Below are 27,717 nucleotides of genomic sequence, written 5' to 3' on the forward strand. Positions count from 1 at the left end.
GATGCCTTGCTCAAGGGCACCTAAGTCGTGGTATTGAAGGTGGAGAGAGAGCTGTTCATGCACTCCCCCCACCCAAAATTTCGTCCGGCCGGAGACTAGAACTCACAACCCTTCGATTGGGAGTCCAACCCTCTAACCATTAGGCCACGACTTCCCCACAAGTGATGAGAGGGTAGAGGAAAGAGAGGCTACATGGATATTTAATAAAGCTAAGTGGGAAAAATTTGAGTATTTATGCGAGGTGGAAAGTAATGAAATAGATCTAAACCAAGACATAGATAATATTGATGTTAAGTTTAGGGAAGTAGTTTTGAGAGTGGCTAAGTTATCTATTCCAAGAAGTAAAGGGAAAATGAATAGGAAAGCAGTTCCATGGTGGACAGAATAATGTAGTAAAATCATTAAAGAAAGAAACAGGGCATTTAAGAGATTGAAGAGAACGCTCAACTTTCAAAGATTAATGGAGTATAAAAAGGCTCAAGCACAATTTAGGAAAATAGTGAAAAAGGCAAAAAGAAATAGTTGGAGAGAATATTGTAGTAGTATAGGTAGAACAACCCCATTGGGGGATGTGTGGGGAATGATAAGGAAAATGAGGGGAATTAGAAAAGATTTGCAGTATCCAGTTTTAAAATCAGGAGAAGTCATAGCTGTAACAAATGAGGAAAAAGCTGAAATAATAGTTAAGGCCTTTGTGGAAATTTATAGTTCTAATAATTTGTCAGATGCGAGTAAACACGAGAGGGAAGTGACTAGAGAGGCATATCCAGAAGCACTAAGAAGAAAGGAAAGTACAGAGGATGCTATGGATACTCCATTTACATTAAGAGAAATGAATCGTGCTATAGATAAGTCAAAAGTAACTGCCCCGGGAAAAGACCAGATATGCTATAGTATGTTAAAGCATTTAGGATTTTTAACTCAAATGAAACTTTTAGGATTATATAATAAGGTATGGGTAGAAGGCAGATTACCTATAAATTGGAAAGAGGTGATTATTATAGGGTGATATCAGCTAAATTGGGCCACTTTTTGGTAAATCGTTTGGGACAATAATACAATACCATATATGCCTATTCCATGTGTATTTATGATTAATAATGACTGTTTTTGATCATTTTGTGTTGAAATTATGTAATAAAATATAATTATTTAGGCCCTACAGTTCTTGAAACAACAGTTGTGCCAACTTTTTTTGCATGAGCAGTTTAAGGTAAAATGGGCCGGTCAAACTGCAAAGGGAAATAGTAATTTATCATCAATTTTAATTTCAAAACAACTGCTTATACAGCCACATAACATTTAAACTGCATTAAATAAACATATCCATATGTGCCATTAAAAAAAAATACATTTTGGGTGCAAACCCACATATTCAAATGTGCAATTAAAAAAGTCAATTTTGGAACAACATAGATCATTGAACTGATGTCAGTTGTGTGTGTGTCTGGGTGTGTATGCGTGTGTGTTTTTGTGTGTGTGTTTGTGAACAATACATTTAGAACAAAATGTGCAAATTACAAAAATTCACATTCAAAATTGATAACTGACAACTGATGTGTGTGTGTGTGATGAAAGTTTTTTTCAAACACAGTCTTTGCAAATTAAACCATCGTCATCACAGATACCATTCTCTTCACCACAGCTCTCATGAAACCAGGCAGAACATGGATCACATTTTATGTTTGTACACCTTTGGTGTGAGAGCCCTGGGTTCAAATCCACTGTGAGACACCAATGTGTCCCTGAGCAAGACACCTAACCTCTAGTTGCTCCAGAGGCGTGCTACCTCTGACATATATTAATTGTAAGTCGATTTGGATAAAAGCGTCAGCTAAATTTAAAAAACAGCTAATTTACACACACACACATGTGTATATGTGTTTGTGAGTGACACAGATGATGGCCCATTTTAGCTGAAACCATGTGGCCCATTTTACCTCAGTGGGTTAAGGTAAATTGGGCCGCCAAGAAAAACATCACTTTTTCAAAAAATATGTTCCTATACCAAACTAACAACATTATTTCTGATTGATGCCATCAAGGCAGATATTATGCATAATTTTTTATGTGCATGTTTGTTTTTTTATAGATTTATCATCCTTATAATAATTTAGTTACATTTGGTATGCCAGGCTACTTACCATGCAGCTCTCTGGTGCAGTCTTGATAAGAATTATTACCCCACCCACCATAGCAACCATAAACCAATTAAATCACCTGTTACTTGTCAAGCACAGTTATGACAATAGTTTGAAATATTTTGTAGTCATTGGTTCTAAATTCCAGAGGGGCTAGGACCCCCAAACCTTAAATGGCCCATTTTACCTGATATCACCCTACCTATAGCAAAACCAGGTAAGGACCCTACAAATCCAGCAAACTATAGGCCTATTGCTCTCACATCCCATGTTGGGAAAATAATGGAAAGGATGATTGTAGAAAGAATGACTTTTTATGTAGAAAATAAGGGACTTTTATCTCTTTATCAGAGTGGTTTTCGGAAACGACGGGGAACAATGGATCCTGTGGTTTGTTTGGAAACTGTAATTAGAAAAGCTCAAATAAATAAGGAGTCTGTTATGGCAGGTTTTTTTAGATGTAGAAAAAGCGTATGATATGGTATGGAAAGAGGGACTATTGATTAAATATATAAAATTGGTATTAAGGGAAGAACTTTTAATTGGATTCAAAAAAATTATATGAAAGGTATCTTCAAGTTAAAATTGGAATTTCAGTGTCCAATAAATTTAGATTAGGAAATGGGACTCCACATGGTAGTGTGATAAGCCCATTGCTTTTTTCTATCATGATAAATGATGTGTTTTGTAAAATAAAGTATGATATCGGGAAGTCATTGTTTGCTGATTATGCGGCCCTTTGGAAGAATGGCAAGAGTTTAACACTTATTCAAGAGAAAATGCAGGAAACTGTAAGAGTGATTGAAGAATGGTCTTATTCATGGGGTTTTACATTTTCAGTAGAGAAGACAAAGATGATGGTTTTTACTTCGAAGAGGGTTAAGGACGCTAGGATTTTGATGTATGGAAGGCAAATTGAGCAGGTAAATAGCTTTAGGTTTTTAGGGGTAATATTTGACTCCAAATTAAACTGGACAGATCATGTAAGAAAAGTAGAGGGAAAATGAAAGAAGATTTTAAATATAATGAGGTGCTTAACTGGGTCAGAGTGGGGTGCTAGTCGAAGGGCATTGAGAGATTTATATATTGCTTTAATGAGACCAGTGATCGAATATGGAAGTGTAGTGTTTAGATCAGCGTCGAAAACATCAATAAAGAGACTAGAAGTTATTCAAAATCAAGCACTTAGAATCTGCTGTGGGGCTATAAGGACCTCTCCAGCTAGTGCAGTCTAAGTGGAGATGGGTGAGTTACCTCTAAATTTACGATTCAAGCAGTTGATGATGAATTATTGGGCAAAGCTAAAAGGGCATAATGAAAGAAGGCACCCAACAGTAAAGTATCTAAACCCATGCTGGGAAAGTACAAAGGGAAAGGTAGAGTGTTTTGCTTGGGCATCGGGAAATATAGCAATTGAAATGGAGTTACAGGAGAGAAAGTTCAGTCGTACTGTCCCTTATCCAATCACACCACCTTTGGTTTCCACCACAAGTTGTTGATCTCCATTTTCAAGAGGCAATAAAAAGACATAAAGGGAAGGGCAACTGGGCAGAGATAGTGGATGACAGACTAAGGTCTGTATATAAATATTTTATAGCAGTATTCACAGATGGATCAAAGGATCCTAAGAGTGGTCTTACTGGTTTTGCATTCACTATTCAAGAGTTGAAGATAAGTATTAAAGAAAGAACTTCTGATCATCTAACAGTGTTTACGGTTGAGTCTTTAGCTATTTTAGCGGCATTGCAGTGGATAGAACAAAATAATATTGGCAAGGTTGTGATATGTTCAGATAGTTTATCTTCATTGATGTTTTTATCATCTAATAACAGACTTGATATTGTTTATGAAATGTATTAAATTATGTTCAGACTTCAGCATTTAAAAACAGAAATCATAATTATGTGGATTCCAGCTCATAGGGGAATTGAGGGGAATGAAGCTGCAGACGCGTTGACAAAACAAGCTCTGAAACCCGATAGAATTATGGAAGTAGCATTTAGTAAAGCTGAAAGTAAAGCAAAAATAAGAAATAATATTATGAAAGGAATGGCAGAAACAATGGGATGAAGGGAAGAAGGGACGTCATTTATACAATATTAAACAAGTGGTAGGAAGAATGAAATCAATAGGTAGACATACAAGAGAACATACAATTATTTTGATGTTGCGAATGGGGCATACTGGGTTGAATAAAATAATGCATTTATTGAAAAAAACATCCATCAGGTATGTGTGAGTGTGGAATGGAAGAAGAAACAGCAGAACATGTGATTAGCCAATGTGTCAAATATGAAAATCAAAGGATAAAATTAAGAGATGAATTAAAGAAATATGGAGTGAACACATTAAATCTTAAAAACCTATTTAAAGTTGGAGATCAGATATTTAAAGCTTTGTGTAGTTTTTTGAAAGAAACTGGTTTAATGAAAATAATTTAAGTCCTTGTGGATTATTGTATTAATTTAATCATTGGTTTCCTAGGGAATTATTAATTCTTCTTATTATTTTTTTATTTTTTTCCTCTCTCTCCTGAAGTATACGTTTCTGGTCCACACTCCAGCACAGTAGGGGGCGGATTTGCATCTTAAACGTTAGTTGCCACCCGCCATTATAAATACAAGAAGAAGACATATTAACGTGTGCTGTTCAGGTCTCATCTGTGTGCACGCGCTATCAGCACCCGGATGATGACGGAGTAAATGATTGCTCGTATTCCAGCATAAGGCATTTGCATGGAACAAGAGTGAATGGTTCGTCCATGGTTGGAATGGAAAAGTTAGTTTTTTCTCTCATTGCATTATGGTAATGTCTGAGAATCCAGAATGTGCATCCATCAACAGAAACATATTTTAGCTGAACCCTGTTTGTTTTACGTGCTATTTATAGCAAACCATATTACAGGTGTTTTGTAAAATTTAAGTTGAACCGCGGTCCCAGCGCGTGCCGAACCATGTTCTGTGTTTTTCAGCGAACCGTGACACCCCTAGAATAAAGAGATAAAGAAGCCACAGTAGATTAAAAAGAACCAGATGACAGAAAATGAAGAGATGCAAGAAGTTTTGATAGAGCTTGTCAGTGGCGTGCACAGACCTCTGGAGGGGTGAAAATGGCATTTATTATGGCACAATCATGGACCGTGGGGGAGATTGGGTTGGGGGGCTTTGGTGGGTGATGGTTGGTGGGGAATTTAGGGTGTATTGTTTTTTTTGTGAGCTGTTTGAGCATCGGCCAAACTAATATCGCTATAATTAGAGTTGGGTCCGAGTCCACCTTTGTCGAGTACGAGTCAAGACCAAGTCCACAAACATCGAGTCCAAGTCCGAGTCCGAGTCCAAAAGTGGCCGAGTTGGACTCAAGTCCGAGTTCTTAAAGGCCGAGTCCGAGTCGAGTCCGCCCGAGTCCAGAAAATAATTAAATTAAAAAAGATTATAAATTGGTATTGTACATTTTTACATTCTATTAATATTTTAACCTTTCAACCCATTAAACCAATGGCAATATAAAAATGTAATTAAAAAAATACCACTGTTACATAGTCATTGCCATTGAACATTTTTATTTTATGTCAACAGAACTAGTTTCCTATCAAAAAAGGTTTCAAAGGTTTTATTGTATTACAAGTGCATGAAAATACAAATGAACCTATTTTATTATTGTATCACACTATATTGTCCTCCAGTTAAAGATGACATTTCAGTTATTTAATGCCTCTCCCCCACATTTGACAGAGGTAAAGTGCAGCCAATGAGGAGATCCTTAATGATGACATTATGAATTTCCTGTTGTCTTGGGAGAACTTGCATCATAAAGTAGCACTGCTTGTTTGGTCAAATCTAGTCTTGCAAATCCTGCAATGCTGAGCTGTGCAGCATCTGTTGGTTGCTGCTGCTGTCTTTGGTAGTCGGTTGCATCGGTTTTCGGATCACCAGTAAACTGAACCGAAAACCGTTTCTTTCGGAGGCGTCCGATTTGAGAACCGATGAACTGATGATACTGCGCATGCGTGTAATTTTTCAAGTATTTTGTTAAACATCGGAAAGTGTGATAAAACTATAAATATATATATATATATATATATATATATATATATATATATATTTATTTATTTATATACGTTTTTTTTTTTAAGATAGGGGCTACATGTTTCTAATCTGTATATTGTAGATTATGTATGGGCCAAAGGGGTTTTCAGGGAAGTTGGACAATAATTAAGACTCTAAAGACTCCATGTTTAATATGAATAAGGGATGATTTATGAAATATCTGTACTGTATTTATAGTTAATGATGACAGATTCACAAACTGAGTTTGTAGTAAACAGAACATGAATACAAGTAGAGCAGCTGATGATACTGAACTGCAGCACGTGCCGGTGTCCTGACATTTTATCCTACCCTGTCAGATTTTCCTACCCGGGTTTTGAGCGATTCTCGTTCTCGAGTCAAGAACCCGTTGTATCAGTTTTCAGATCATCAGTAAACTGAACCGAAAACCGTTTCTTTCGGACGCGTCCGATTCGAGAACCGAGGAGCTGATGATACTGTGCATTCGTGATTCAGCATGAAGCCGACTGACTCACAGCGCATCTGAACCGAACTGATTCTTTTGGTGATTGATTCTGAACTGATTTTGTGCTAATGTAATGAGTGCGGGTAAACCGAGGGCTTGAATGAAGGGCAATCTGACGAAACGTAAGTTCATTTAATAACAAATACATCGCAATGGATTATGTATCCCGTGAACTGTTTTTTTTTTTCAACCGGTTTATTGAATCAAACTGTCCGAAAGAACCGGTTCGCGGAAAAGAATCGAACTTCCCATCACTAATCCACATTGATATCCAGTGAGTGGTGCGTGTGTTTCGTCTGCAAGCATGAGACTTCTGCCTGCCGGTGTGGTGCAGTAAAATGACAGAAGGGGAGACATTCATTAATTTATCATTTAAATTTTATGCTGGTTTTATTGTTACACACGCGGACTCGGCTGTACTCGGAATATTTTCCGAGTCCAAAATGTTCAAGTCCGTGTCAAGTCCGAGTACAAATTCATCCGAGTGCGTGACAAGTCCGAGTTCATTCAAAATTGGACTCGAGTCCGGACTCGAGTCCGAGTCCAAGTTCGAGTACCCCAACTCTAGCTATAATAAAGACAAAGCTTGTTACATTAAGGTAACCAAATATGAAAAAGTATGGATATTTAGGCCAATGTGGGAGAAGATATAAATCTTTGTCATTATTTTATCTTTAACAAAGATACACATAATACACAGATAATAATAAAAATAATAATAAAAACCTTTTTATTTTCAGGTACAATAGTATTTAGCAGAAGCATTCAAAAAAATGAACGAACACATAAAAGTAAAACACAATATACACTGATTCCTATAAAAACAACTGTTTTCAAGTTTTTCAGTCAATAGTGTTATATTTTATCAGTCAATAGTGTTTTTTTTTTATACATTCATGTACTCACTCAAAAGTTGTTTTTAAAACTGAAAGAGTTTCTGTCTTCTGCTGAACATAAACTCTATTTTGAAGAATGTGGAAAACCAAACCACATAACAAATGTGGAAGGTAAATGAAAAAAATAAGAAATAATAATGTTTAAGACCATATTACCATTATGGGCCAGTTTTACTAAGCAGGACAAATTAGCTGTAGTCACAAATAAAGAATAACGAAGGTATTATTTGACTGTGCTCCAACTTATTTATTTATTTGTTTACCAGTGCTCCTAAAAAGAAAAGTAAGATTATAGCCCTGAGAAACAAGCACAAATGTTGTCATCGCTATCTCTCACTTTTATTATAATGAAATAGCTTAGAGACATTACCCGGCAGCTACGAGGTGTTTCCTGAAGTAACTTAACAGGGACAAACAGATAATTCACACATGCAATTTTTATCTCTCTCTCTCAGAATGGCCATTTTTAATTATTGGGGGGGACCTGTCTATGGTGGTTACAGCCCTGTTAAAACAGGACACAAAGAGTTTATTCAAACTGTATTTCACTGATTCTTGAGAAGTGGGTAAAAACAGGCTGCAATATTGAAAATATAAAATCTTGTAGAAAAATGAAACTATGCTTTGATTCAACCTCCCAACTTTTCTCTTTTGGTTTTTAACATTTACAAACACATTCTCATGTTAGACAGACAGATTCCTCAACAAACAATTTCTCAACAAATATCTGACAGTGTTAACAAATTTGGTATTTCTTTCACTATACAAATAGAGTTGATGTAGCAGTTCTCTGTTGATTCTTGATGTTAACAGAACCTGCTTCACGGGAATAAAATTATCTAAAATATGGGAGGAATGTGAGAAGGGTTCTTCAGAGAGACAGCTGCCCCTCAGATTCCCTGATGATTTTACATTTTAATCAAGATCTGACGCTGCTGACAGAAAGAGAGGACACAACTTTAAAACCTTATGAAACACACACGTGTGCTTGAAAAACAACCACACTTTAATATGAGATATTATTAAGAGTTGCTTTTGATAAAACAAGCTCTTTTTCATCACAATAATAATAATAATAATAAGAATCAATTGAATATATTAATTAATGATTGAACCCTTCTCTGTGGACACTGTTTTAGATGTCATGAGAACACAATAAGAGTCATAGATATGAGATAATAATGGTAAAAATAAATTGAAGGGGGTAATTGTGTTAAATATATTGTATTATTAATCCCTCAAAACATTTACGATTTAAAATATTTTCATTTTTAAACCCACAGTTACAGTAGCTATGTTTTGTCCCATGTCTCAAGAATCAGTGATTTCATAATCAAGTCAGTAACCACATTATCATTATTATTGTTATTATTGTTGTTTAAATTATTATTATTATTATTATTATTATTATTATTATTATTATTATTATTATTATTATTATTATTATTATTATCTGTAGGTATGAGTGGAGCAGACGTGACTCGTGTCTTCAGTTCTGGTGAAGATGTCCGTCTGTCCTGTAATAATGCTCTTCCTGGCTGCACATCAACTACATGGAGCTATAGCAGACCGTCAGAGACAGTTGAACTGATTGCTTTAGGAATAAAGAAGAATAACACAGAGAGACACGAGAGACTGAGTCTGGGCTCTGACTGCTCTCTGAACATCAAGAAAGTCACAAAAGAAGATCGTGGACATTACACCTGCAGACGATATGTGAATGGACAACAACAAGGAGCTGATGCACGTGTTTATCTGCATGTTCTTCATGGTCAGTGTTTCTGTGAATATTATGATTATATGTTGAATTAAACAGTAATATTGTCATGTAATCTCTGTCTGATTTTCTGTTTCAGTGTGTTCATCATCCTCACAGTCTGAGATCAGATCAGGCCGCTCTCTGACTCTCTCCTGTCAGTTATATAATGATGATCCAGTCTCTTGTGATATTTTAGTCCGTTCTGAGGGTCTTGATCTGATCTGGGTGAATCAGGCTGGTGTGAATCTGCAGACAGACTCCAGATTTCAGATCTCATTCTCCTCAGAACAGTGTAACATCTCTCTGACTACAACACTCCTGAATGAAGATCACAACAGAGAGTGGAGATGTCAGCTTAAACACAGAGATCAACTGAAGACCTCAGCCACATATACTGTCAAGTATCCAAGTAAATGATTTATATGAACAATTAATCATCAGTCATTTAAATATGATGGTAGTCTATGACGTATCTGAACATTCATCTTTTCCAGCTCCAAGCGAAACAAATCCACCGTCTCCAGTCACCAGCTCTAAATCAGCTTCAGCTCCTACACAAGCAGGTCCAGAATCAGCTGTTAAGATCAATGTTTACTGTGACCTGAAGACCTCACTCAGATACACTGACATGTGTTCAGATAACAACACTACATTTCTTTAACCCCGCAAACTGACACAAGCTCACTTCAGTATATTATCATTAAATCCTGATCTGATCATCACAAACTATTTAAGACTCCTAAATATATAATTTACCACTGTTTGTTGTTAAAAATTATATAAAGACCGTAATAGATTGAATTATGACAAGAGTGCACCTCAAAACATATACACCATAACAGGAGTAACAAAAAATATTTTACGTTTACTTTTTCCTGTCATGTTTTTGTAATCATCATAAGTTATATATTATTTGAAAGCTTGAAACCTCAAAATTCATCCTGATAAAACAATTTCCAATTTGTACAATACATTACTATTGAAATGGTTCTTTAAAATCTGTTAACAGGCTCCTCCCCTTAGTGATGGTGTCATATTACAAAATGTATTACAGTCTTTTCAAATCAAATCTTTATATTCTTGACAAAATACATAAAAGGAAAGGTTTGATTATCAATATTCTATTTTTGTGTGATAGAAGTAATATTGAGAGGGAAACTTATACATTTGTGACAAAAATGCATAAAAAAAATCAGTGGAGTTTGTATGGCACCTGGTGGCTATATAATGTATCACACCTGAACAAAATTGTATTGGAACCTCGTTTTTTTAAAACCTATTTCGTAAAATATTTATTTTATATAATATAAAATAAAAACAGTACAATAAATGTAAACTTCTATAACTTTTTTATACTTTCATTTTTTCTTCTGATTGTCTTCTTTAAAAAGAGACCAACCTCAAGTATGTATTTCAAAACATTCATTAATTATAACAATTTAAGTTTGAATAGCACACGTTCATGTCTATGTTCAGAAAGGGGTTAGAACAGAATTCAGGAGACAAGATCATCAGTGATGCCTTCAGAGATACACTATGTCTTGTCTACACTTTAGTTACTTTAAATAGATAGCAAAATGTGACTTTTTTATTGAATGCATGACAAATAAACAGCATCTAACCTTACATTTCTATATGTATGTCTGACTGTGTTTCTCCTCCTTGTCCTTAACTGTCTTTGTGAGCTAGAGCTGCTTGAGTCTTACTTTCAGTTTTTAGTAGTGCATTTATAATGATAATAATAATAATAATAATAATAATATTCTGATCATTCCTCTTCTGCAGCTTCAGCTGATTCAACACTGATTCCAGTCAGCAGCTCAAACTCTGAGAAGAAATCAAGTCAAACTACAGCAGCTTCTACAGAACAAGGTACATGATCACTGACACACATCAGCAGTCGATGAACAATGAAGTCAAACAGAGCTAAGATGTATTTGATCAAATATGATGCATCAGAACTGAAATCCTCCTCCTTATACAGAGACACAGACTCCTCAAACCCCCGAGACAACAGCTACACAGAGAGGTATTTCTGTCTTACTCATCTCAGTGTTTTAGTGATCACTTAGTGAGCTCTTATTAACAGTCTTTCTATGTAACACAGCACCTCAACAGATAGTTACACTGATATGGAGCTGCTGTAAACTAACAGTTGAAATAAAACTAATTCAATATTGCGAAGGGAATGTCTGTAAGATTTATTTTGTGTTCATGCATTAAGATATAGTTGTTGAATATGGTGAATCTGAACTAAAAAACCTTCCTCTATAAAATCAGCAAAAGCACTGATGTCAGTTTCTGTGTGTTTGTGAGTGATTTCACTGGTTTTATTCACATTCTGTTGTTCTTCTAGAATCAGTCTCTAAATATACAACAGATTCTCTGTGGAGATGTTAGAACAGCTGATCATAACTCTGACTTCATGTCATGTCTCTTGTTCATCAACACACTGTAAAAAAAATGTGCCGTTAAATAACAGTAATTTACTGGTAGCAGGAATTTACCGTAAATTCTACCATGGAAATTAACTCCACTCCCACTGCTTCAAACAGTTCGAGTTTAAAAGTTAGCATTCCTACGATATTAGTACTATGAACTTATTTCATTTGAGTCCACTGAGAAGAAATATTTCTTAATATAAAAATGCAAACAGTTAATGTGTAGTAGTAAAGAAACTAAATGCATGACTTTTACTCAAATCACTACAGTTCATTGTCAGCTATAGCAGACATGTATGTGCTGAAGTACTTAACACAGAGATCACCACTGTATCAGCGACTCCACATTTTATATAAAGCAGCAGAAGATCAGAATTTGTGGCTCATCATTGACTGAAGCACAGGCTCTACTCTCCAGCACAATGGTGAACAACAAAACTACATTAAAAGTTTTTTTTTTTTTTTTTTTTTTTTTAACCTATTTCGTAAAATATGTATTTTATATAATATGAAATAAAAACAGTACAATAAATGTAAACTTCTATAACTTTTTTATACTTTCATTTTCTTCTGATTGTCTTCTTTAAAAAGAGACCAACCTTAAGTATGTATTTCAAAACATTCATTAATTATAACAATTTAAGTTTGAATAGCACACTTTCATCTCTATGTTCAGAAAGGGGGGTTAAGAGGTTAATCAGTTTCAGAAGAGTCTATATGTCATTGATTCAGAACAAACTGAAGGTTTATTGGCTGCAGCTCACTGTGTTTCACTCTCATATAAATGAGGTATTAATAACTTCATGTGTTTATATTGTAATCAGGGCTGTTTCTGATCAAAAGAGGTTCATCTGCAAAGTCTTACTTCCATTATCACTGAACAGAATTCAGGAGACAAGATCATCAGTGAAGCCTTCAGAGATACACTATGTCTTGTCTACACTTTAGTTACTTTAAATAGATAGCAAAATGTGCCTTTTTTATTGAATGCATGACAAATAAACAGCATCTAACCTTACATTTCTATATTTATGTCTGACTGTGTTTCTCCTCCTTGTCCTTAACTGTCTGTGTGAGCTAGAGCTGCTTGAGTCTTACTTTCAGTTTTTAGTAGTGCATTTATAATAATAATAATAATAATAATAATAATAATAATAATAATAATAATAATAATAATGTTCTGATCATTCTTCTTCTGCAGCTTCAGTTGATTCAACACCGATTCCAGTCAGCAGCTCAAACTCTGAGAAGAAATCAAGTCAAACTACAGCAGCTTCTACAGAACAAGGTACATGATCACTGACACACATCAGCAGTCAATGAACAATGAAGTCAAACAGAGCTAAGATGTATTTGATCAAATATGATGCATCAGAACTGAAATCCTCCTCCTTATACAGAGACACAGACTCCTCAAACCCCCGAGACAACAGCTACACAGAGAGGTATTTCTATATGTCTTACTCATCTCAGTGTTTTAGTGATCACTTAGGGAGCTCTTATTAATAATCTTTCTATGTTACACAGCACCTCAACAGAGAGTTACACTGATATGGAGCTGCTGTAAACTAACAGTTGAAATAAATAAAATTCAGTTCTGTGAAAGGAATGTATGTAAGGTTTATTTTGTGTTCATGCATTAAGATATAGATGTTGAATATGGTGAATCTGAACTAAAAACCGTTCCTCTATAAAACCAGCAAAAGCACTGATGTCAGTTTCTGTGTGTTTGTGAGTGATTTCAGTGGTTTTATTCACATTCTGTTGTTCTTCTAGAAACAGTCTCTAAATATACAACAGATTCTCTGTGGACATGTTAGAACAGCTGATCATAACTTTGACTTCTTGTCATGTCTCTTGTTCATCAACACACTGTAAAAAATTGTGCCGTTAAATAACAGTAATTTACTGGCAGCAGGGGTGCCAGTAAAGTACAGTTAATTTACAGCTTTCAACCAATAATTTACAACTCTTATTTTTTACAGTATTTTACCGTAAATTCTACCATGGAAATTAACTCCACTCCCACTGCTTCAAACAGTTCGAGTTTAAAAGCTAGCATTCCTATGATGTTAGTACTATGAACTTATTTCATTTCAGTCCACTGAGAAGAAATATATATTTTTTATATAAAAATGCAAACACTTAATGTGTAGTAATAAAGAAACTAAATGCATGACTTTTACTCAAATCACTGCAGCTCATTGTCAGCTATAGCAGACATGTATGTGCTGAAGTACTTAACACAGAGATCACCACTGTATCAGCGACTCCACATTTACTGTTTTTATATAAAGCAGCAGAAGATCAGGATTTGTGGCTCATCATTGACTGAAGCACAGGCTCTACTCTCCAGCACAATGGTGAACAACAAAACTACATTAAACATTTTTTTTAAAACCTATTTCGTAAAATATTTATTGTATATAATATAACATAAAAACAGTACAATAAATGTAAACTTCTATAACTTTTTTATACTTTCATTTTCTTCTGATTGTCTCAAAAGAGACGAACCTCACTATGTATTTCAAAACATTCTTTAATTATAAAAATTTAAGTTTGAATAGCACACTTTCATGTCTATGTTCAGAAAGGGGGGTTAAGAGGGGGGCAGTTAAGAGGTTAATCAGTTTCAGAAGAGTCTGTATGTCATTGATTCAGAACAAACTGAAGGTTTATTGTCTGCAGCTCAGTGTTTCACTCTCATATAAATGAGGTATTAATAACTTCATGTATTTATATTGTAATCAGGGCTGTTTCTGATCAAAAGAGGTTAATCTGCAAAGTCAAAGTCACATTTATTTATATAGCGCTTTAAACAAAATACATTGCGTCAAAGCCCTGAACAACATTCATTTGGAAAACAGTGTCAATAATTCAAAATGATAGTTAAAGGCAGTTCATCATCGAATTCAGTTAGAAAGTCATCTCTGTTCAGTTAAATAGTGTCTGTGCATTTATTTGCAATCAAGTCAACGATATCGCTGTAGATGAAGTGTCCCCAACTAAGCAAGCCAGAGGCAACAGCGGCAAGGAACCGAAACTCCATCGGTGAGAGAATGGAGAAAAAAACCTTGGGAGAAACCAGGCTCAGTTGGGGGGCCAGTTCTCCTCTGACCAGATGAAACCAGTAGTTCAATTCCAGGCTGCAGCAAAGTCAGATTGTGCAGAAGAATCATCTGTTTCCTGTGGTCTTGTCCTGGTGCTCCTCTGAGACAAGGTCTTTACAGGGGGTCTGTATCTGGGGCTCTAGTTGTCCTGGTCTCCGCTGTCTTTCAGGGCAGTAGAGGTCCTTTCTAGGTGCTGATCCACCATCTGGTCTGGAAACGTACTGGATCCGGGTGGCTGCAGTGACCCTCTGATCTGGATACAGACTGGATCTGGTGGCTACGGTGACCTCAGAACAAAAGAGAAACAGACAAATATTAGCGTAGATGCCATTCTTCTAATGATGTAGCAAGTACATTGGGTGTTATGGGAAGTGTTTCCGGTTCCGGTTTACCTAATAAATACAGCCTAAAAATTCTTAAAAGCCTATTAGTATGTTATGTGTATGCCAGGTTAAAGAGATGGGTCTTTAATCTAAATTTAAACTGCAAGAGTGTGTCTGCCTCCCGAACAATGTTAGGTAGGTTATTCAAGAGTTTAGGCGACAAATAGGAAAAGGATATAACGCCCGCAGTTGATTTTATATTCTAGGTATTATCAAATTGCCTGAGTTTTGAGAACGTAGCGGATGTAGAGGATTTTAATGTAAAAGTAGCTCATTCAAATACTGAGGTGCTAAACCATTCAGGGCTTTATAAGTAATAAGCAATATTTTAAAATCTATACGATGTTTGATAGGGAGCCAGTGCAGTGTTGACAGGACCGGGCTAATACGGTCATACTTCCTGGTTCTAGTAAGAACTCTTACTGCTGCATTTTGGACTAGCTGTAGTTTGTTTACTAAGCATGCATAACAACCACCCAATAAAGCATTACAATAATCTAACCTTGAGGTCATAAATGTATGGCTTAACATTTCTGCATTTGACATTGAGAGCATAGGCCGTAATTTAGATATATTTTTGAGATGGAAAAATGCAGTTTTACAAATGCTAGAAACGTGGCTTTCTAAGGAAAGATTGCGATCAAATAGCACACCTAGGTTCCTAACTGATGACGAAGAATTGACAGAGCAACCATCAAGTCTTAGACAGTGTTCTAGGTTATTACAAGCGGAGTTTTTAGGTCCTATAATTAACACCTCTGTTTTTTTCAGAATTTAGCAGTAAGAAATTACTCGTCATCCAGTTTTTTATATCGACTATGCATTCCATTCGTTTTTCAAATTGGTGTGTTTCACCGGGCCGCGAAGAAATATAGAGCTGCGTATCATCAGCATAACAGTGAAAGCTAACACCATGTTTCCTGATTATATCTCCCAAGGGTAACATATAAAGCGTGAAGAGTAGCGGCCCTAGTACTGAGCCTTGAGGTACTCCATACTGCACTTGTGATCGCTAGGATACATCTTCATTCACTGCTACGAACTGATGGCGGTCATATAAGTACGATTTAAACCATGCTAATGCACTTCCACTGATGCCAACAAAGTGTTCAAGTCTATGCAAAAGAATGTTGTGGTCAATTGTGTCAAAGGCAGCACTAAGATCCAATAAAACTAATAGAGAGATACACCCATGATCAGATGATAAGAGCAGATAATTTGTAACTCTAAGGAGAGCAGTCTCAGTACTATGATACAGTCTAAATCCTGACTGGAAATCCTCACATATACCATTTTTCTCTAAGAAGGAATATAATTGTGAGGATACAACCTTTTCTAGTATCTTGGACAGAAAAGGGAGATTCGAGATTGGTCTATAATTAACTAGTTATTTGGGGTCAAGTTGTGGTTTTTTGATGAGAGGCTTAATAACAGCCAGTTTGAAGGTTTTGGGGACATATCCTAATGACGAGGAATTAATAATAGTCAGAAGAGGATCTATGACTTCTGGAAGCACCTCTTTTAGGAGCTTAGGTGGTATATGGTCTAACATACATGTTGTTGGTTTAGATGATTTAACAAGTTTATACAATTATTCCTCTCCTGTAGTAGAGAATGAGTGGAACTGTTCCTCAGGGGGTCTATAGTGCACTGTCTGATGTGATACTGTAGATGACGGCTGAATGGTTGCAATTTTAGTAGTAGTTCATAAAGTCATTACTGCTGTGGTGTTGGGAAATGTCAACACTTGTTGAGGCTTTATTCTTGAATTTAGCCACTTTATTGAATAAATACCTGGGGTTATGTTTGTTTTCTTCTAAAAGAGAAGAAAAGTAATCGGATCTAGCAGATTTTAATGCTTTTCTGTAGGATATGTTACTTTCCCGCCAAGCAATACGAAATACCTCTAGTTTTGTTTTCCTCCAGCTGCGCTCCATTTTTCAGGCTGCTCTCTTTAGGGTGCGAGTATGCTCATTATACCATGGTGTCAAACTGTTTTCCTTAACCTTCCTTAAGCGTAAAGGAGCAACTTTATTTAAAGTGCCAGAAAAGAGAGAGTCCATAGTGTTTGTTACATCATCAAGTTGTTCTGAGGTTTTGGATATGCTAAGGAATTTGGATACATCAGGAAGATAACTTAAAAAGCAGTCTTTTGTGGTAGAAGTGAAGGTTCTTCCATACTTGTAACAAGAAGCAGAATTTACAATTTTGGCTATATGAAGTTTACACAGAACTAAATAATGATCTGAGATATCATCACTTGGCTGAATAATTTCAACACTATCAACATCAATTCCATGTGACAGTATTAAATCTAGAGTATGACTTCGACAATGAGTAGGTCCTGAAACATGTTGTCTAACACCAATAGAGTTCAGAATGTCTATAAATGCTGATCCCAATGCATCTTTTTCATTTTCAACATGGATATTAAAATCACCAACTATTAAAACTTTATCTGCAGCCAGAACTAACTTGGATGTAAAATCACCAAACTCTTTAATAAAGTCTGTATGGTGCCCTGGTGGCCTGTATACAGTAGCCAGTACAAACATAACAGCGGATTTATCATTAACATTTGTTTCTCTGGATAATGTTATATGAAGCACCATTACTTCAAACGAGTTATACTTGAAGCCTGCCCTCTGAGAAATCCTGAAAACGTTGTTATAAATTGAAGCAACACCTCCACCTTTGCCTTTTAGACGCGGCTCGTGTTTATAACAATAATCTTGGGGGGTGGACTCATTTAAAATAATGTAATCATCAGGTTTTAGCCAGGTTTCTGTCAAACAGAGCACATCTATATTATGATCAGTGATCATATTATTTACAAAAAGTGTTTTCGTAGAAAGGGATCTGATATTCAATAAGCCAAGCTTTATCATTTGTTTATCAATATTGCTTCTGTTTTTTATTTGTTGAACCTCAATTAAATTGTTAATCTTAACTTGGTTTGGACTTTTTTTATGGAAATAAGTGATAATGGAAAGTCTTACTTCCATTATCACTGAACAGAATTCAGGACACAAGATCATCAGTGATGCCTTCAGAGATACACTATGTCTTGTCTATACATTAGTTACTTTAAATAGATAGCAAAATGTGCCTTTTTTATTGAATGCATGACAAATAAACAGCATCTAACCTTACATTTCTACATTTATGTCTGACTGTGTTTCTCCTCCTTGTCCTTAACTGTCTGTGTGAGCTAGAGCTGCTTGAGTCTTACTTTCAGTTTTTAGAAGTGTATTTATAATAATAATAATAATAATAATAATAATAATAATAATAATAATAATAATAATAATGTTCTGATCATTCGTCTTCTGCAGCTTCAGCTGATTCAACACTGATTCCAGTCGGCAGCTCAAACTCTGAGAAGAAATCAAGTCAAACTACAGCAGCTTCTACAGAACAAGGTACATGATCACTGACACACATCAGCAGTCAATGAACAATGAAGTCAAACAGAGCTAAGATGTATTTGATCAAATATGATGCATCAGAACTGAAATCCTCCTCCTTATACAGAGAACCAGACTCCTCAAACCCCCGAGACAACAGCTACACAGAGAGGTATTTCTATATGTCTTACTCATCTCAGTGGTTTAGTGATCACTTAGTGAGCTCTTATTAATAATCTTTCTATGTTACACAGCACCTCAACAGAGAGTTACACTGATATGGAGCTGCTGTAAACTAACAGTTGAAATAAAACTAATTCAATATTGCGAAGGGAATGTCTGTAAGGTTTATTTTGTGTTCATGCATTAAGATATAGATGTTGAATATGGTGAATCTGAACTAAAAACCGTTCCTCTATAAAACCAGCAAAAGCACTGATGTCAGTTTCTGTGTGTTTGTGATTGATTTCAGTGGTTTTATTCACATTCTGTTGTTCTTCTAGAATCAGTCTCTAAATGCACAACAGATTCTCTGTGGAGATGTTAGAACAGCTGATCATAACTTTGACTTCTTGTCATGTCTCTTGTTCATCAATACACTGTAAAAAATTGTGCCGTTAAATAACAGTAATTTACTTTATTTCATTTGAGTCCACTGAGAAGAAATATTTCTTAATATAAAAATGCCAAAACTTAATGTGTAGTAGTAAATAAACTAAATGAATAACTTTTAAATTAATGCATTTAGCAGACGCTTTTATCCAAAGCAACTTACAGTGCATTCAGGCTATCAATTTTTACCTATCATGTGTTCCCGGGGAATCGAACCCCCAACTTTGTGCTTGTTTGCTTGCAAATGCAATGCTCCACCAGTTGAGCTACAGGGACACTCAAATCACTGCAGCTCATTGTCAGCTATAGCAGACATGTATGTGCTGAAGTACTTAACACAGAGATCACCACTGTATCAACGACTCCACATTTACTGTTTTTATATAAAGCAGCAGAAGATCAGAATTTGTGGCTCATCATTGACTGAAGCACAGGCTCTACTCTCCAGCACAATGGTGAACAACAAAACTACATTAAACTAACAGATCTCTCTTGTGCAAACACACGACTTCAGTATTTACTCTCATTATCAATCCCGTGTCCCGTCTCTGCAATGATACTGCAGCAAAATAAGAAACGCTTCTGAGCCTTAAGTTATGAAAGACTGTTGAGAAAATTTCACTTTCACAATTTAAAAAAAAAAAAAAAAAACCTTGCTGAAATTTAGACAGAAACATCAAGAATCAGCGCCTGAATCACAACAATGGTGACAATCCACAAAATAAATAAACAAGTTCTGAACATCACAAACCATCTACTAAAACTTAAGACAAAAGCAAAATTATAAGCACATAAGAATTCAAGAAAATAAGTGAACAATTCAGGGGCATAATTTATTCTTGCCGCAATGCATGCTGGGAGTCATGGATGAGTTTTATCCTGTGCTGGTACCCAGCATGCATTGCATCATGAACCTTTTGATTGTCACCATTGTTGAGATTCATATGCTGATTGTTAATCTCTCTCTTTGAGTGTTACAGACACTGCTTCCCAAAATAATTAAACTCAAACTGTCATTAAATCCATATGTTCTGGTTTTCACATTACTGTTCTATCTTATAAAATTTAAGAAACTTTAAGAAATTGTGTAATTCACTCACATATTTTAATACTATATTAATATTTGATTTCTATAGCAACACTAAGTCAGTCTAGTAGATAATGCCTGACAGAAACAGCTTGACCATTAAAATTAATATTGCTGTAACAAATGTACCATAAAGATTCAAATATAGCAATGAAACAAAATGTAAAGTACAAAAGTCAAGGGTCAGGAGCACAACTAAAGGAAACACTGATTTCCACAATGGTGACGTCAAATGAAACAGTAACATTATCATCTAAATCTCTGTAATTCTCAATAAGATTTTTTGATCTCTGATCTCTGATCTGATAGAAATAAAGTCAGTCTGGTTAGTAATGAGTGAAGTTGGTAAAGCTGTTTGTTGATTGCTTAAATCTTCAGTTGATTTCATCTAAGGCTGTGGCTGAAGTCAGTTGTAGTTCTTGTATGTGTCTTGTTTCTCTTTTCTTCAGTGATTCTACTCATTAACAGCAGCTGTTGATCGGTGTCTGAATTCACTCATTAGATTTCATTCTCTCCATCAGGTGGAATATATTAGTAAACTCATGCAGGGAATAGTGAATGAGGGTGTAGAGTGTGATTTGAAACACGAACGCTGAGTGTCAACTTTGAACATTGTTAATTTACGGTATATAAAACAGGCTACCTTCTCGAAAATGATAAATATTACCCATAATGCACTGTTTTAATGAAAAACAGTATGTAACTGATGAAATTTGGCCGTTTTTTTACAGTGATTTTTAGCAGTGCACCAATCCACCAATTCAGAATTCTTTCATCATGTCAATGTGATATCAAGTCTCCAAACTACCCAAAACAATCATGTTACTTATGATTTTATGTATCTGTCAGCAGTGTTGTTTTATATATTTGATTTCAAAGACAGTGATATACAGTAGATATTCTGCTGTTGTTTTGATCTGAATCTGAATGTGTCTCTCTATACAGTCTCTCCATCAGTGATCGTGATTGTTGTTGCTGTTGTGTTGGCTGTTCTGGTTACTGCTGTTATTCTTTGGGTGGTTCGCAAAAAAAGAGCTGGTGAGTATTTAGAGTTTAAATAATGTACACGTATTTAGAGATTATCATCAGTTTCAGTTTCATCACAGTAATCTGCTAAAATGTAATGTTAAATATGTGTGTGATCAAATGTTTGGCTTGAATGAACAGAAATCTACAAACTAACAAAAACATGTATTATCTGCATTATAATTCATCTAGACTTTTATAATTTATCGTTTGCATTATTTTTGTTGGTGAGCTATCATAAATATTCCCATTATTTTTCAGATAACAGAAAAGGGACTATTGACTCTGTGGTAAGTATCATAATACCAGTGACTCATGATTGGTACATTAGCTAGCTATTATTAGTATTCAGTTATATCTGTACTTTTATTAGTCAGGTTAGATAAATGCATCAGCTGAATGAAATGTTAGTGTATTTACTGTTTCTATTTAAATGTCATGGATAACAACCCAGTCATCGATTTGATCTCACAGTGAGGTCACCATGATCTCACATGATTCTCATGGTGTGGTCACTGCACATTCACTGTCTGCTTATAGGCTGCTATGGTCAGCGTGAGGTCACGGCGCATGCAAATTATCTGCATTTTTTTGTTTCTGCAAAATTCGGTGTGCGTGCGCATGCTACAATGAGAAAATAGCTACATTTGATGACAAACTGCCAACACTGTATAAAGGCCTCATCCGTGTGTGAAGGTGCACGCAGTCAGCGGAGGCTCACGAAGCGGAGCCAGGCGAGAGTATAAATCCTGCTTTAGGTGCATATCCAATCATGCAGTGGATGCTAAAGCACACTTTCTGCAGGACATGGAGGCATCAGCATGATCATTTGCTTTTTTTAATGGAAACTGTAATTTTTGCTCATAAAGCTTATGTATCATTCGTATCAAGCCGTTAATAATTTTTAAGTGAATGCTCAAAATACATTCTTTAGATAGTACTTTACAATAATAATATACTTTAATAGGCTACATTAACTAACATTAACTAATCAAACCTTATTGTAAATTGTTAAAGTTACTTGTTACTAAAGTATATAGGGGGTGGCATGAGAGGTGCACAGGGAAACAAACAAAACACATTTATTGTTTGATGTTTAAAGACAGACATTGTAGTAACAAAGCACAAAGCTGCAATAATTGAGTGGCTTGCGTGCTACAAATGGACTAATAAATGGACTTGAAAACTTTAAATAATTTCCAAGTATTAGCCTAAATAAAACAGCTTGGGAATATTTGTTGATAAGGTTATTTACTTCAGAAAAAAATTACAATAGGGCCAAATTTAAAGGGGTGGATGATTGCAATTTCACTTTTTTAATGTTAGTTATTGTGTAATGTTGCTGTTTGAACATAAACAATATCTGCAACGTTGCAGTGCTGAACGTTCAATGCAAACAGAGATATAGTGATTTAATGCCTACGGTGCGGTGGCAATCCTGTTCCTCACGTCGCCCTGTTCTACATCTCTCTCTATCTCTCTCTCTAATATTCAGATTGTCAGATCAGTGCCAACACACTGTTCCAAGCAATGAGAAGCGTTATACATGTACATGCGTATGGTTGCTGCGCTGTATTAAGCTTTAATCAGAATAAAACTGTATATTAAAATCTAACAGAAGCAGTAGCATTTACAAGCAACAGTGTATCTAAAAGTATGAGACAACAACAAACATACCATTAAGAGCCGTGCTTGCACAGGTTCTGTGTGATCTTCTTAAAACATTTAAAATTAAAAGATACATTCTGCTTCCGGTGTTGTTTTGGTGACTCATTTTAAGTTCTTAACTTCGATTTCTTTGTCCCCTTGGAAAGACCAGGCGTGGATTTATGGCATGTGCCCACCCAATCAGATTAATAAAAACAATTAATTTTTTAATTTTAATATTAACTAATTAATAAATAATTTAGAGTATAATTAAATTAAATGCATTTATGGTGAGATTACTAAATTGTATTAAATTAAACGCATTTATGGTGAAATTATTATATTTTCATGTCAATCTGTGTTCATTTTGACCACGAACCATGCAATGTCAGCCTCAGCATGTCACTTTAATTCAGCCCGTTCAGCACATCAGAAATAAACTCGGTGCGGAACCGATCTCTGCACTGCACCGCACATGGAACAGATCGCCAGAACGCATCGCGCGCAGTGTGAAAGCTCTATAATACGGAACCCGGGAATCAGGTGTATAAGATTAAAAAACCCGAGGCCCCTCCGTTTATTCACCAGGCCCCCCTTTTAATGAAGTTCTGTATCCGCCACTGGGAAAGACTTGACACATCCTGAAACACTGAGAACCATATGTCATTGCAATCAGTTGCTATATCCTTACAGGTGAAAATAACTATTAATTAAACAAAATATAAAAACAAATCTAGCATACATGCTTCTACAAAACATGTTTTTACTGAAATATGATTCAGAGTTAGTGTAATCATATGTAATCTATTGATTTGGTAAGTATAACAAATCATAAATAGTGATATGCAACCTAAAGCCAGGGACAAACTTGACGACTAACAAAGCCTATGGATGCGCTGGAAGAAGAAATAAAAAGCAAGAACCGATTTTTACAAAGACCCTTTTAAGTCTGTGAACGTTATATTCAGGAAGGAGAAGAGTGGATCCCTGAAAACATCAAAAGAGCTGGTTGAAGAGCATTTGAGAACCATCAATACTGAAAAAAAAAAAAAAAAAAGATGAACCAATCGCTGTCCCCACTGACATCATTTCAATATCAGCACCACAACATCAGTTTGATATCAGCCCTCCTAAGCTGAGTGAGTTGAAGCAGGCAGTGAAAAAAGCAAGATCGGCATTTGCACAAGGTCCTAATGGCGTACCGTATAGTGTTTATAAGAATGCTCCATATGTTTTGAAAATGCTGTGGAAAAGTATGAAAGTGTCAAGGGAGAAGCAAATCATGCCGAAAGCCTGACGAAGAGTGTGATGTGTGTTCATCCCAAAAGAAAAGAACTCACCCTCAATTGAACAGTTCTTCCAGATAAACCTGCTGAACATTGACGGCAAGATATTTTTCAGTGTGTTTGCACAACGACTGACAAAGTATTTAAAGCAAAACCATTTAATTGACGCATCAATCCAAAAGGCTTGTATTGCAGGCTTTTCGGGATGCTTTGAACATTTAGGAATGCAAAACATTTAGGAATCTTATAGATGTAGAATATCTTATTCCCACTGAACGATATTTAAACTGCCTCCTTACAACCTGGTCAAAACTGAATCCATAATGAGCTCATGTATTAGTCACACTGTGAGGATCGCAGTATGAGGATCCTGTGATGTCACTGTGATTATCGCATGATCTCACGTGTTGACTGGGAATAAAAATATTGGAAACAACTGATTCAATCATAACTTCAGTATGTTTCCATTAATGTTTAGAAGCAGAAAGATGATGCGACTTATACTGAGATTGACACAAACCATAAAAGCAGAGCTAAAAAGAACAAGGTGAGTAAAACACTTCCCTGTTCTTCTGTTGATGCCCACTATCGCCATCCACCTTCTCTTAACAGTTTATACATCTATATCAGTTTTATTTTTAGGCTCTAACATCATGCTATAATATATGTGTGTGTTAACATTGCTTCTTGTTTGACAATATTTGTGATGTTCATGCAGGTTCATGATGATGATAAAGTGATTTATTCTTTTATCACACAAGCAACAGTTGGACCCCAGGATGACTGCATTTAACTTGCATTTGTGACCAAAACCATCAGAAATAAGTTAAACAGTCATTAATTATATAAAGACCTCCTAATATCAATCACAGAGAAATATTAACCTTATATTATTGACATTCATTCAGTCCAATTTTAAATGCTGTCTCACATTTTAACAAACAGTCCCAAGTGGTGATCTGATTGTAATGTTTTGGTCAGTTTGGGATGTTTATTTCAAAGTAGCTGTCTGCTTGCTGAATTAATGCTAGTGCCTTTAATAATTCTGAATTGTGCATTAACCTCTATGCTTGTACAAATAAAATAAAAGACATTTTCTCTCTTGGATCATTCTCATTTAATCATCTATTTTCTTGAGTGATTACTGCAGACTAGTTATCTAATTATGAAAACAGAAAGTTATGTAATGATTTAAATGTTTATCAATAAGACATGAATGATAATGTGATGTTGAACACTTGAGCATCTGCTTTCAGTAACACTTGTAATATCAGATTTTATTTGTCAGTAATACATTTAAGACATAAAGCAGTCTGTCAAATATACATTTACAGTGAATTATTATTGTACAGATTTGTTAGACATCATACAGCAACATCTTGATTACATGTGTTCAAACCTTTAGGATACAGAGGAGTTTGTGCAAAACTTTTTCTGTTGTGAGCAGATTGTGTCTCTGAGGGACTTAAATCTAAATAGTTTTCAATTGTAAATATGTTGCAATGTAACTGTTTTAACATTCTCTTTTAAAATATTTTCATGCTTGAGGCATTTGTGAGTAATCGAGAAATGTTCAGAAATGCTTAATTTAACAGCTGTAAGAGCTGAGAGTTAGTTTTGAAGAAACAGAAGAAATAATGTCTATATGGAGTCATTTTATGATTTATTGATTCTAGTACTTTGATGGTTTTATTTACTTTTCTTTAAGTACTTCAAGGAAGAAATATAAAAAAAATGCATTGCCAGAAGATTTGGATAATTTTAATAATAAATACATTTTTGTTTAGAATTGGATATATATATATATATATATATATATATATATATATAGAGTACAGACCAAAAGTTTAGACACACCTTTTTTATTTTCATGACTATGTAAATTGTAGAGTCACACTGAAGGCATCAAGGGCTATTTGACCAAGAAGGAGAGTGATGGGGTGCTGCGCCAGATGACCTGGCCTCCACAGTCACCGGACCTGAACCCAATCGAGATGGTTTAGGGGTGAGCTGGACCGCAGACAGAAGGCAAAAGGGCCAACAAGTGCTAAGCATCTTTCGGGGAACTCCTTCAAGATTGTTGGAAGACCATTTCAGGTGACTACCTCTTGAAGCTCATCAAGAGAATGCCAAGAGTGTGCAAAGCAGTAATCAAAGTAAAAGGTGGCTTTTTTGAAGAACCTACAATATGACATATTTTCTGTTGTTTCACACTTTTTTGTTATGTATGTAATTCCATATATAATTCCACATGTGTTAATTCATAGTTTTGATGCCTTCAGTGTGAATCTACAATTTTCATAGTCATGAAAATAAAGAAAACGCTTTGAATGAGAAGGTGTGTCCAGGTTCAATTATTTTAGTAATTCAACTCAAATTGTGAGACTTGTGTATTAAATAAATTCAATGCACACAGCCTGAAGACTTTGGTACTTTGAATTGTGCTGATTTTGTCTAACATTTAACAATTGGATAGTCCAGTTTTTGATGTAGATGCTTTGTGTTTACAATGTGTTTGTTTTTAATGTCTACAGTTATACTGTATCAGTTTATTTCAGAGCACTTTTGAAAATAGCAGCGTTGAGTTTCAGATGTTACTTTATAAGATAGAATCGAAAACGCCTAATTGCTATACATGCTATATATATATATATAATATAAACTTATTTTCTTCATCAATGTAGTGTGAGTGAAATGCAGCTCAATGGTCAGTTGGTGAGATCAGAGCAAGTTGTTGTTAAAAAGAAGAGCTTTAATTATAGAGTGAAAAGAAAGACTGACAGAAACAGAAAATGGCTGATAAGTGTCACATGTGTCTGCTGGGACGGATCATTCTCTGTGCACTTCTCACAGGTAAAGACATCTGTATATGATCTATAAGATGAAATATGTGTGTGATGTGAATAACCATCTGTCCAAACAATTTAGTTTAATTACTCTGACATAGTGTTTGGAGTTTGAATATGCACTATTTTATTTTGATTAAATTCATTAAATCATTGTTATCTCAGAGTCATGTGGAGTAAATACTGTTTTATTATTTAAAGGGTTAGTTCACTCAAATAGCAAAATTATGTTATTAATAAATTACCCTCATGTTGTTCCAAACCCGTAAGACCTCCGTTTATCTTCAGAACACAATTTAAGATATTTCAGATTTAGTCCGAGAGCTCTCAATCCCTCCATTGAAACTGTGTGTACGGTCTACTGTACATGAATTTTTGGAATTTTTTGAAGCATAGAAAATACATTTTGGTCCAAAAATAGCAAAAACTACAACTTTATTTAGCATTGTCTACTCTTCCGTGTCTGTTGTGAGAGAGTTGATAACAAAGCAGTTTGCGATA

At 35.2% G+C, this 27,717-nt stretch overlaps 4 protein-coding genes and 1 long non-coding RNA gene across 6 annotated transcripts in view; 3 read left to right on the top strand and 2 right to left on the bottom strand.

The window, feature by feature from the left end:
* Positions 1-18,602, bottom strand: part of LOC127961550 (uncharacterized) — a 301,565-nt gene extending 282,963 nt beyond the window's left edge. Inside the window, exon 1 of the mRNA XM_052560734.1 lies at positions 16,636-18,602. Within this exon, the coding sequence (XP_052416694.1) occupies positions 17,246-18,343 (1,098 nt within the window). The 5' untranslated portion in view covers positions 18,344-18,602 and the 3' untranslated portion in view covers positions 16,636-17,245. The remainder of the gene's footprint in view (positions 1-16,635) is intronic.
* Positions 1-25,464, top strand: part of LOC127961551 (uncharacterized) — a 256,120-nt gene extending 230,656 nt beyond the window's left edge. The window contains exons 3-8 of the mRNA XM_052560735.1: positions 9,169-9,380; positions 9,466-9,777; positions 21,357-21,449; positions 21,699-21,727; positions 24,849-24,917; positions 25,089-25,464. Of these exons, the coding sequence (XP_052416695.1) occupies positions 9,169-9,380; positions 9,466-9,777; positions 21,357-21,449; positions 21,699-21,727; positions 24,849-24,917; positions 25,089-25,163 (790 nt within the window). The 3' untranslated portion in view covers positions 25,164-25,464. The remainder of the gene's footprint in view (positions 1-9,168; positions 9,381-9,465; positions 9,778-21,356; positions 21,450-21,698; positions 21,728-24,848; positions 24,918-25,088) is intronic.
* LOC127961543 (mucin-5AC-like) overlaps positions 1-27,717 on the top strand; it is a 609,977-nt gene that overhangs the window by 335,893 nt on the left and 246,367 nt on the right. The window contains exons 11-14 of the mRNA XM_052560721.1: positions 11,154-11,240; positions 11,353-11,397; positions 18,641-18,727; positions 18,840-18,884. Coding sequence (XP_052416681.1) covers positions 11,154-11,240; positions 11,353-11,397; positions 18,641-18,727; positions 18,840-18,884 — 264 coding nt within the window. The remainder of the gene's footprint in view (positions 1-11,153; positions 11,241-11,352; positions 11,398-18,640; positions 18,728-18,839; positions 18,885-27,717) is intronic.
* Positions 1-27,717, bottom strand: part of LOC127961572 (uncharacterized) — a 464,915-nt gene that overhangs the window by 201,680 nt on the left and 235,518 nt on the right. The window lies entirely within an intron of this gene.
* The window catches only part of LOC127961553 (obscurin-like), a 290,119-nt gene that overhangs the window by 20,033 nt on the left and 242,369 nt on the right, over positions 1-27,717 (top strand). The gene's annotated exons all lie outside the window — the stretch shown is intronic.

Source organism: Carassius gibelio, chromosome B7, assembly GCF_023724105.1.
Source record: "Carassius gibelio isolate Cgi1373 ecotype wild population from Czech Republic chromosome B7, carGib1.2-hapl.c, whole genome shotgun sequence".
NCBI classification, from domain to species: domain Eukaryota; kingdom Metazoa; phylum Chordata; class Actinopteri; order Cypriniformes; family Cyprinidae; genus Carassius; species Carassius gibelio.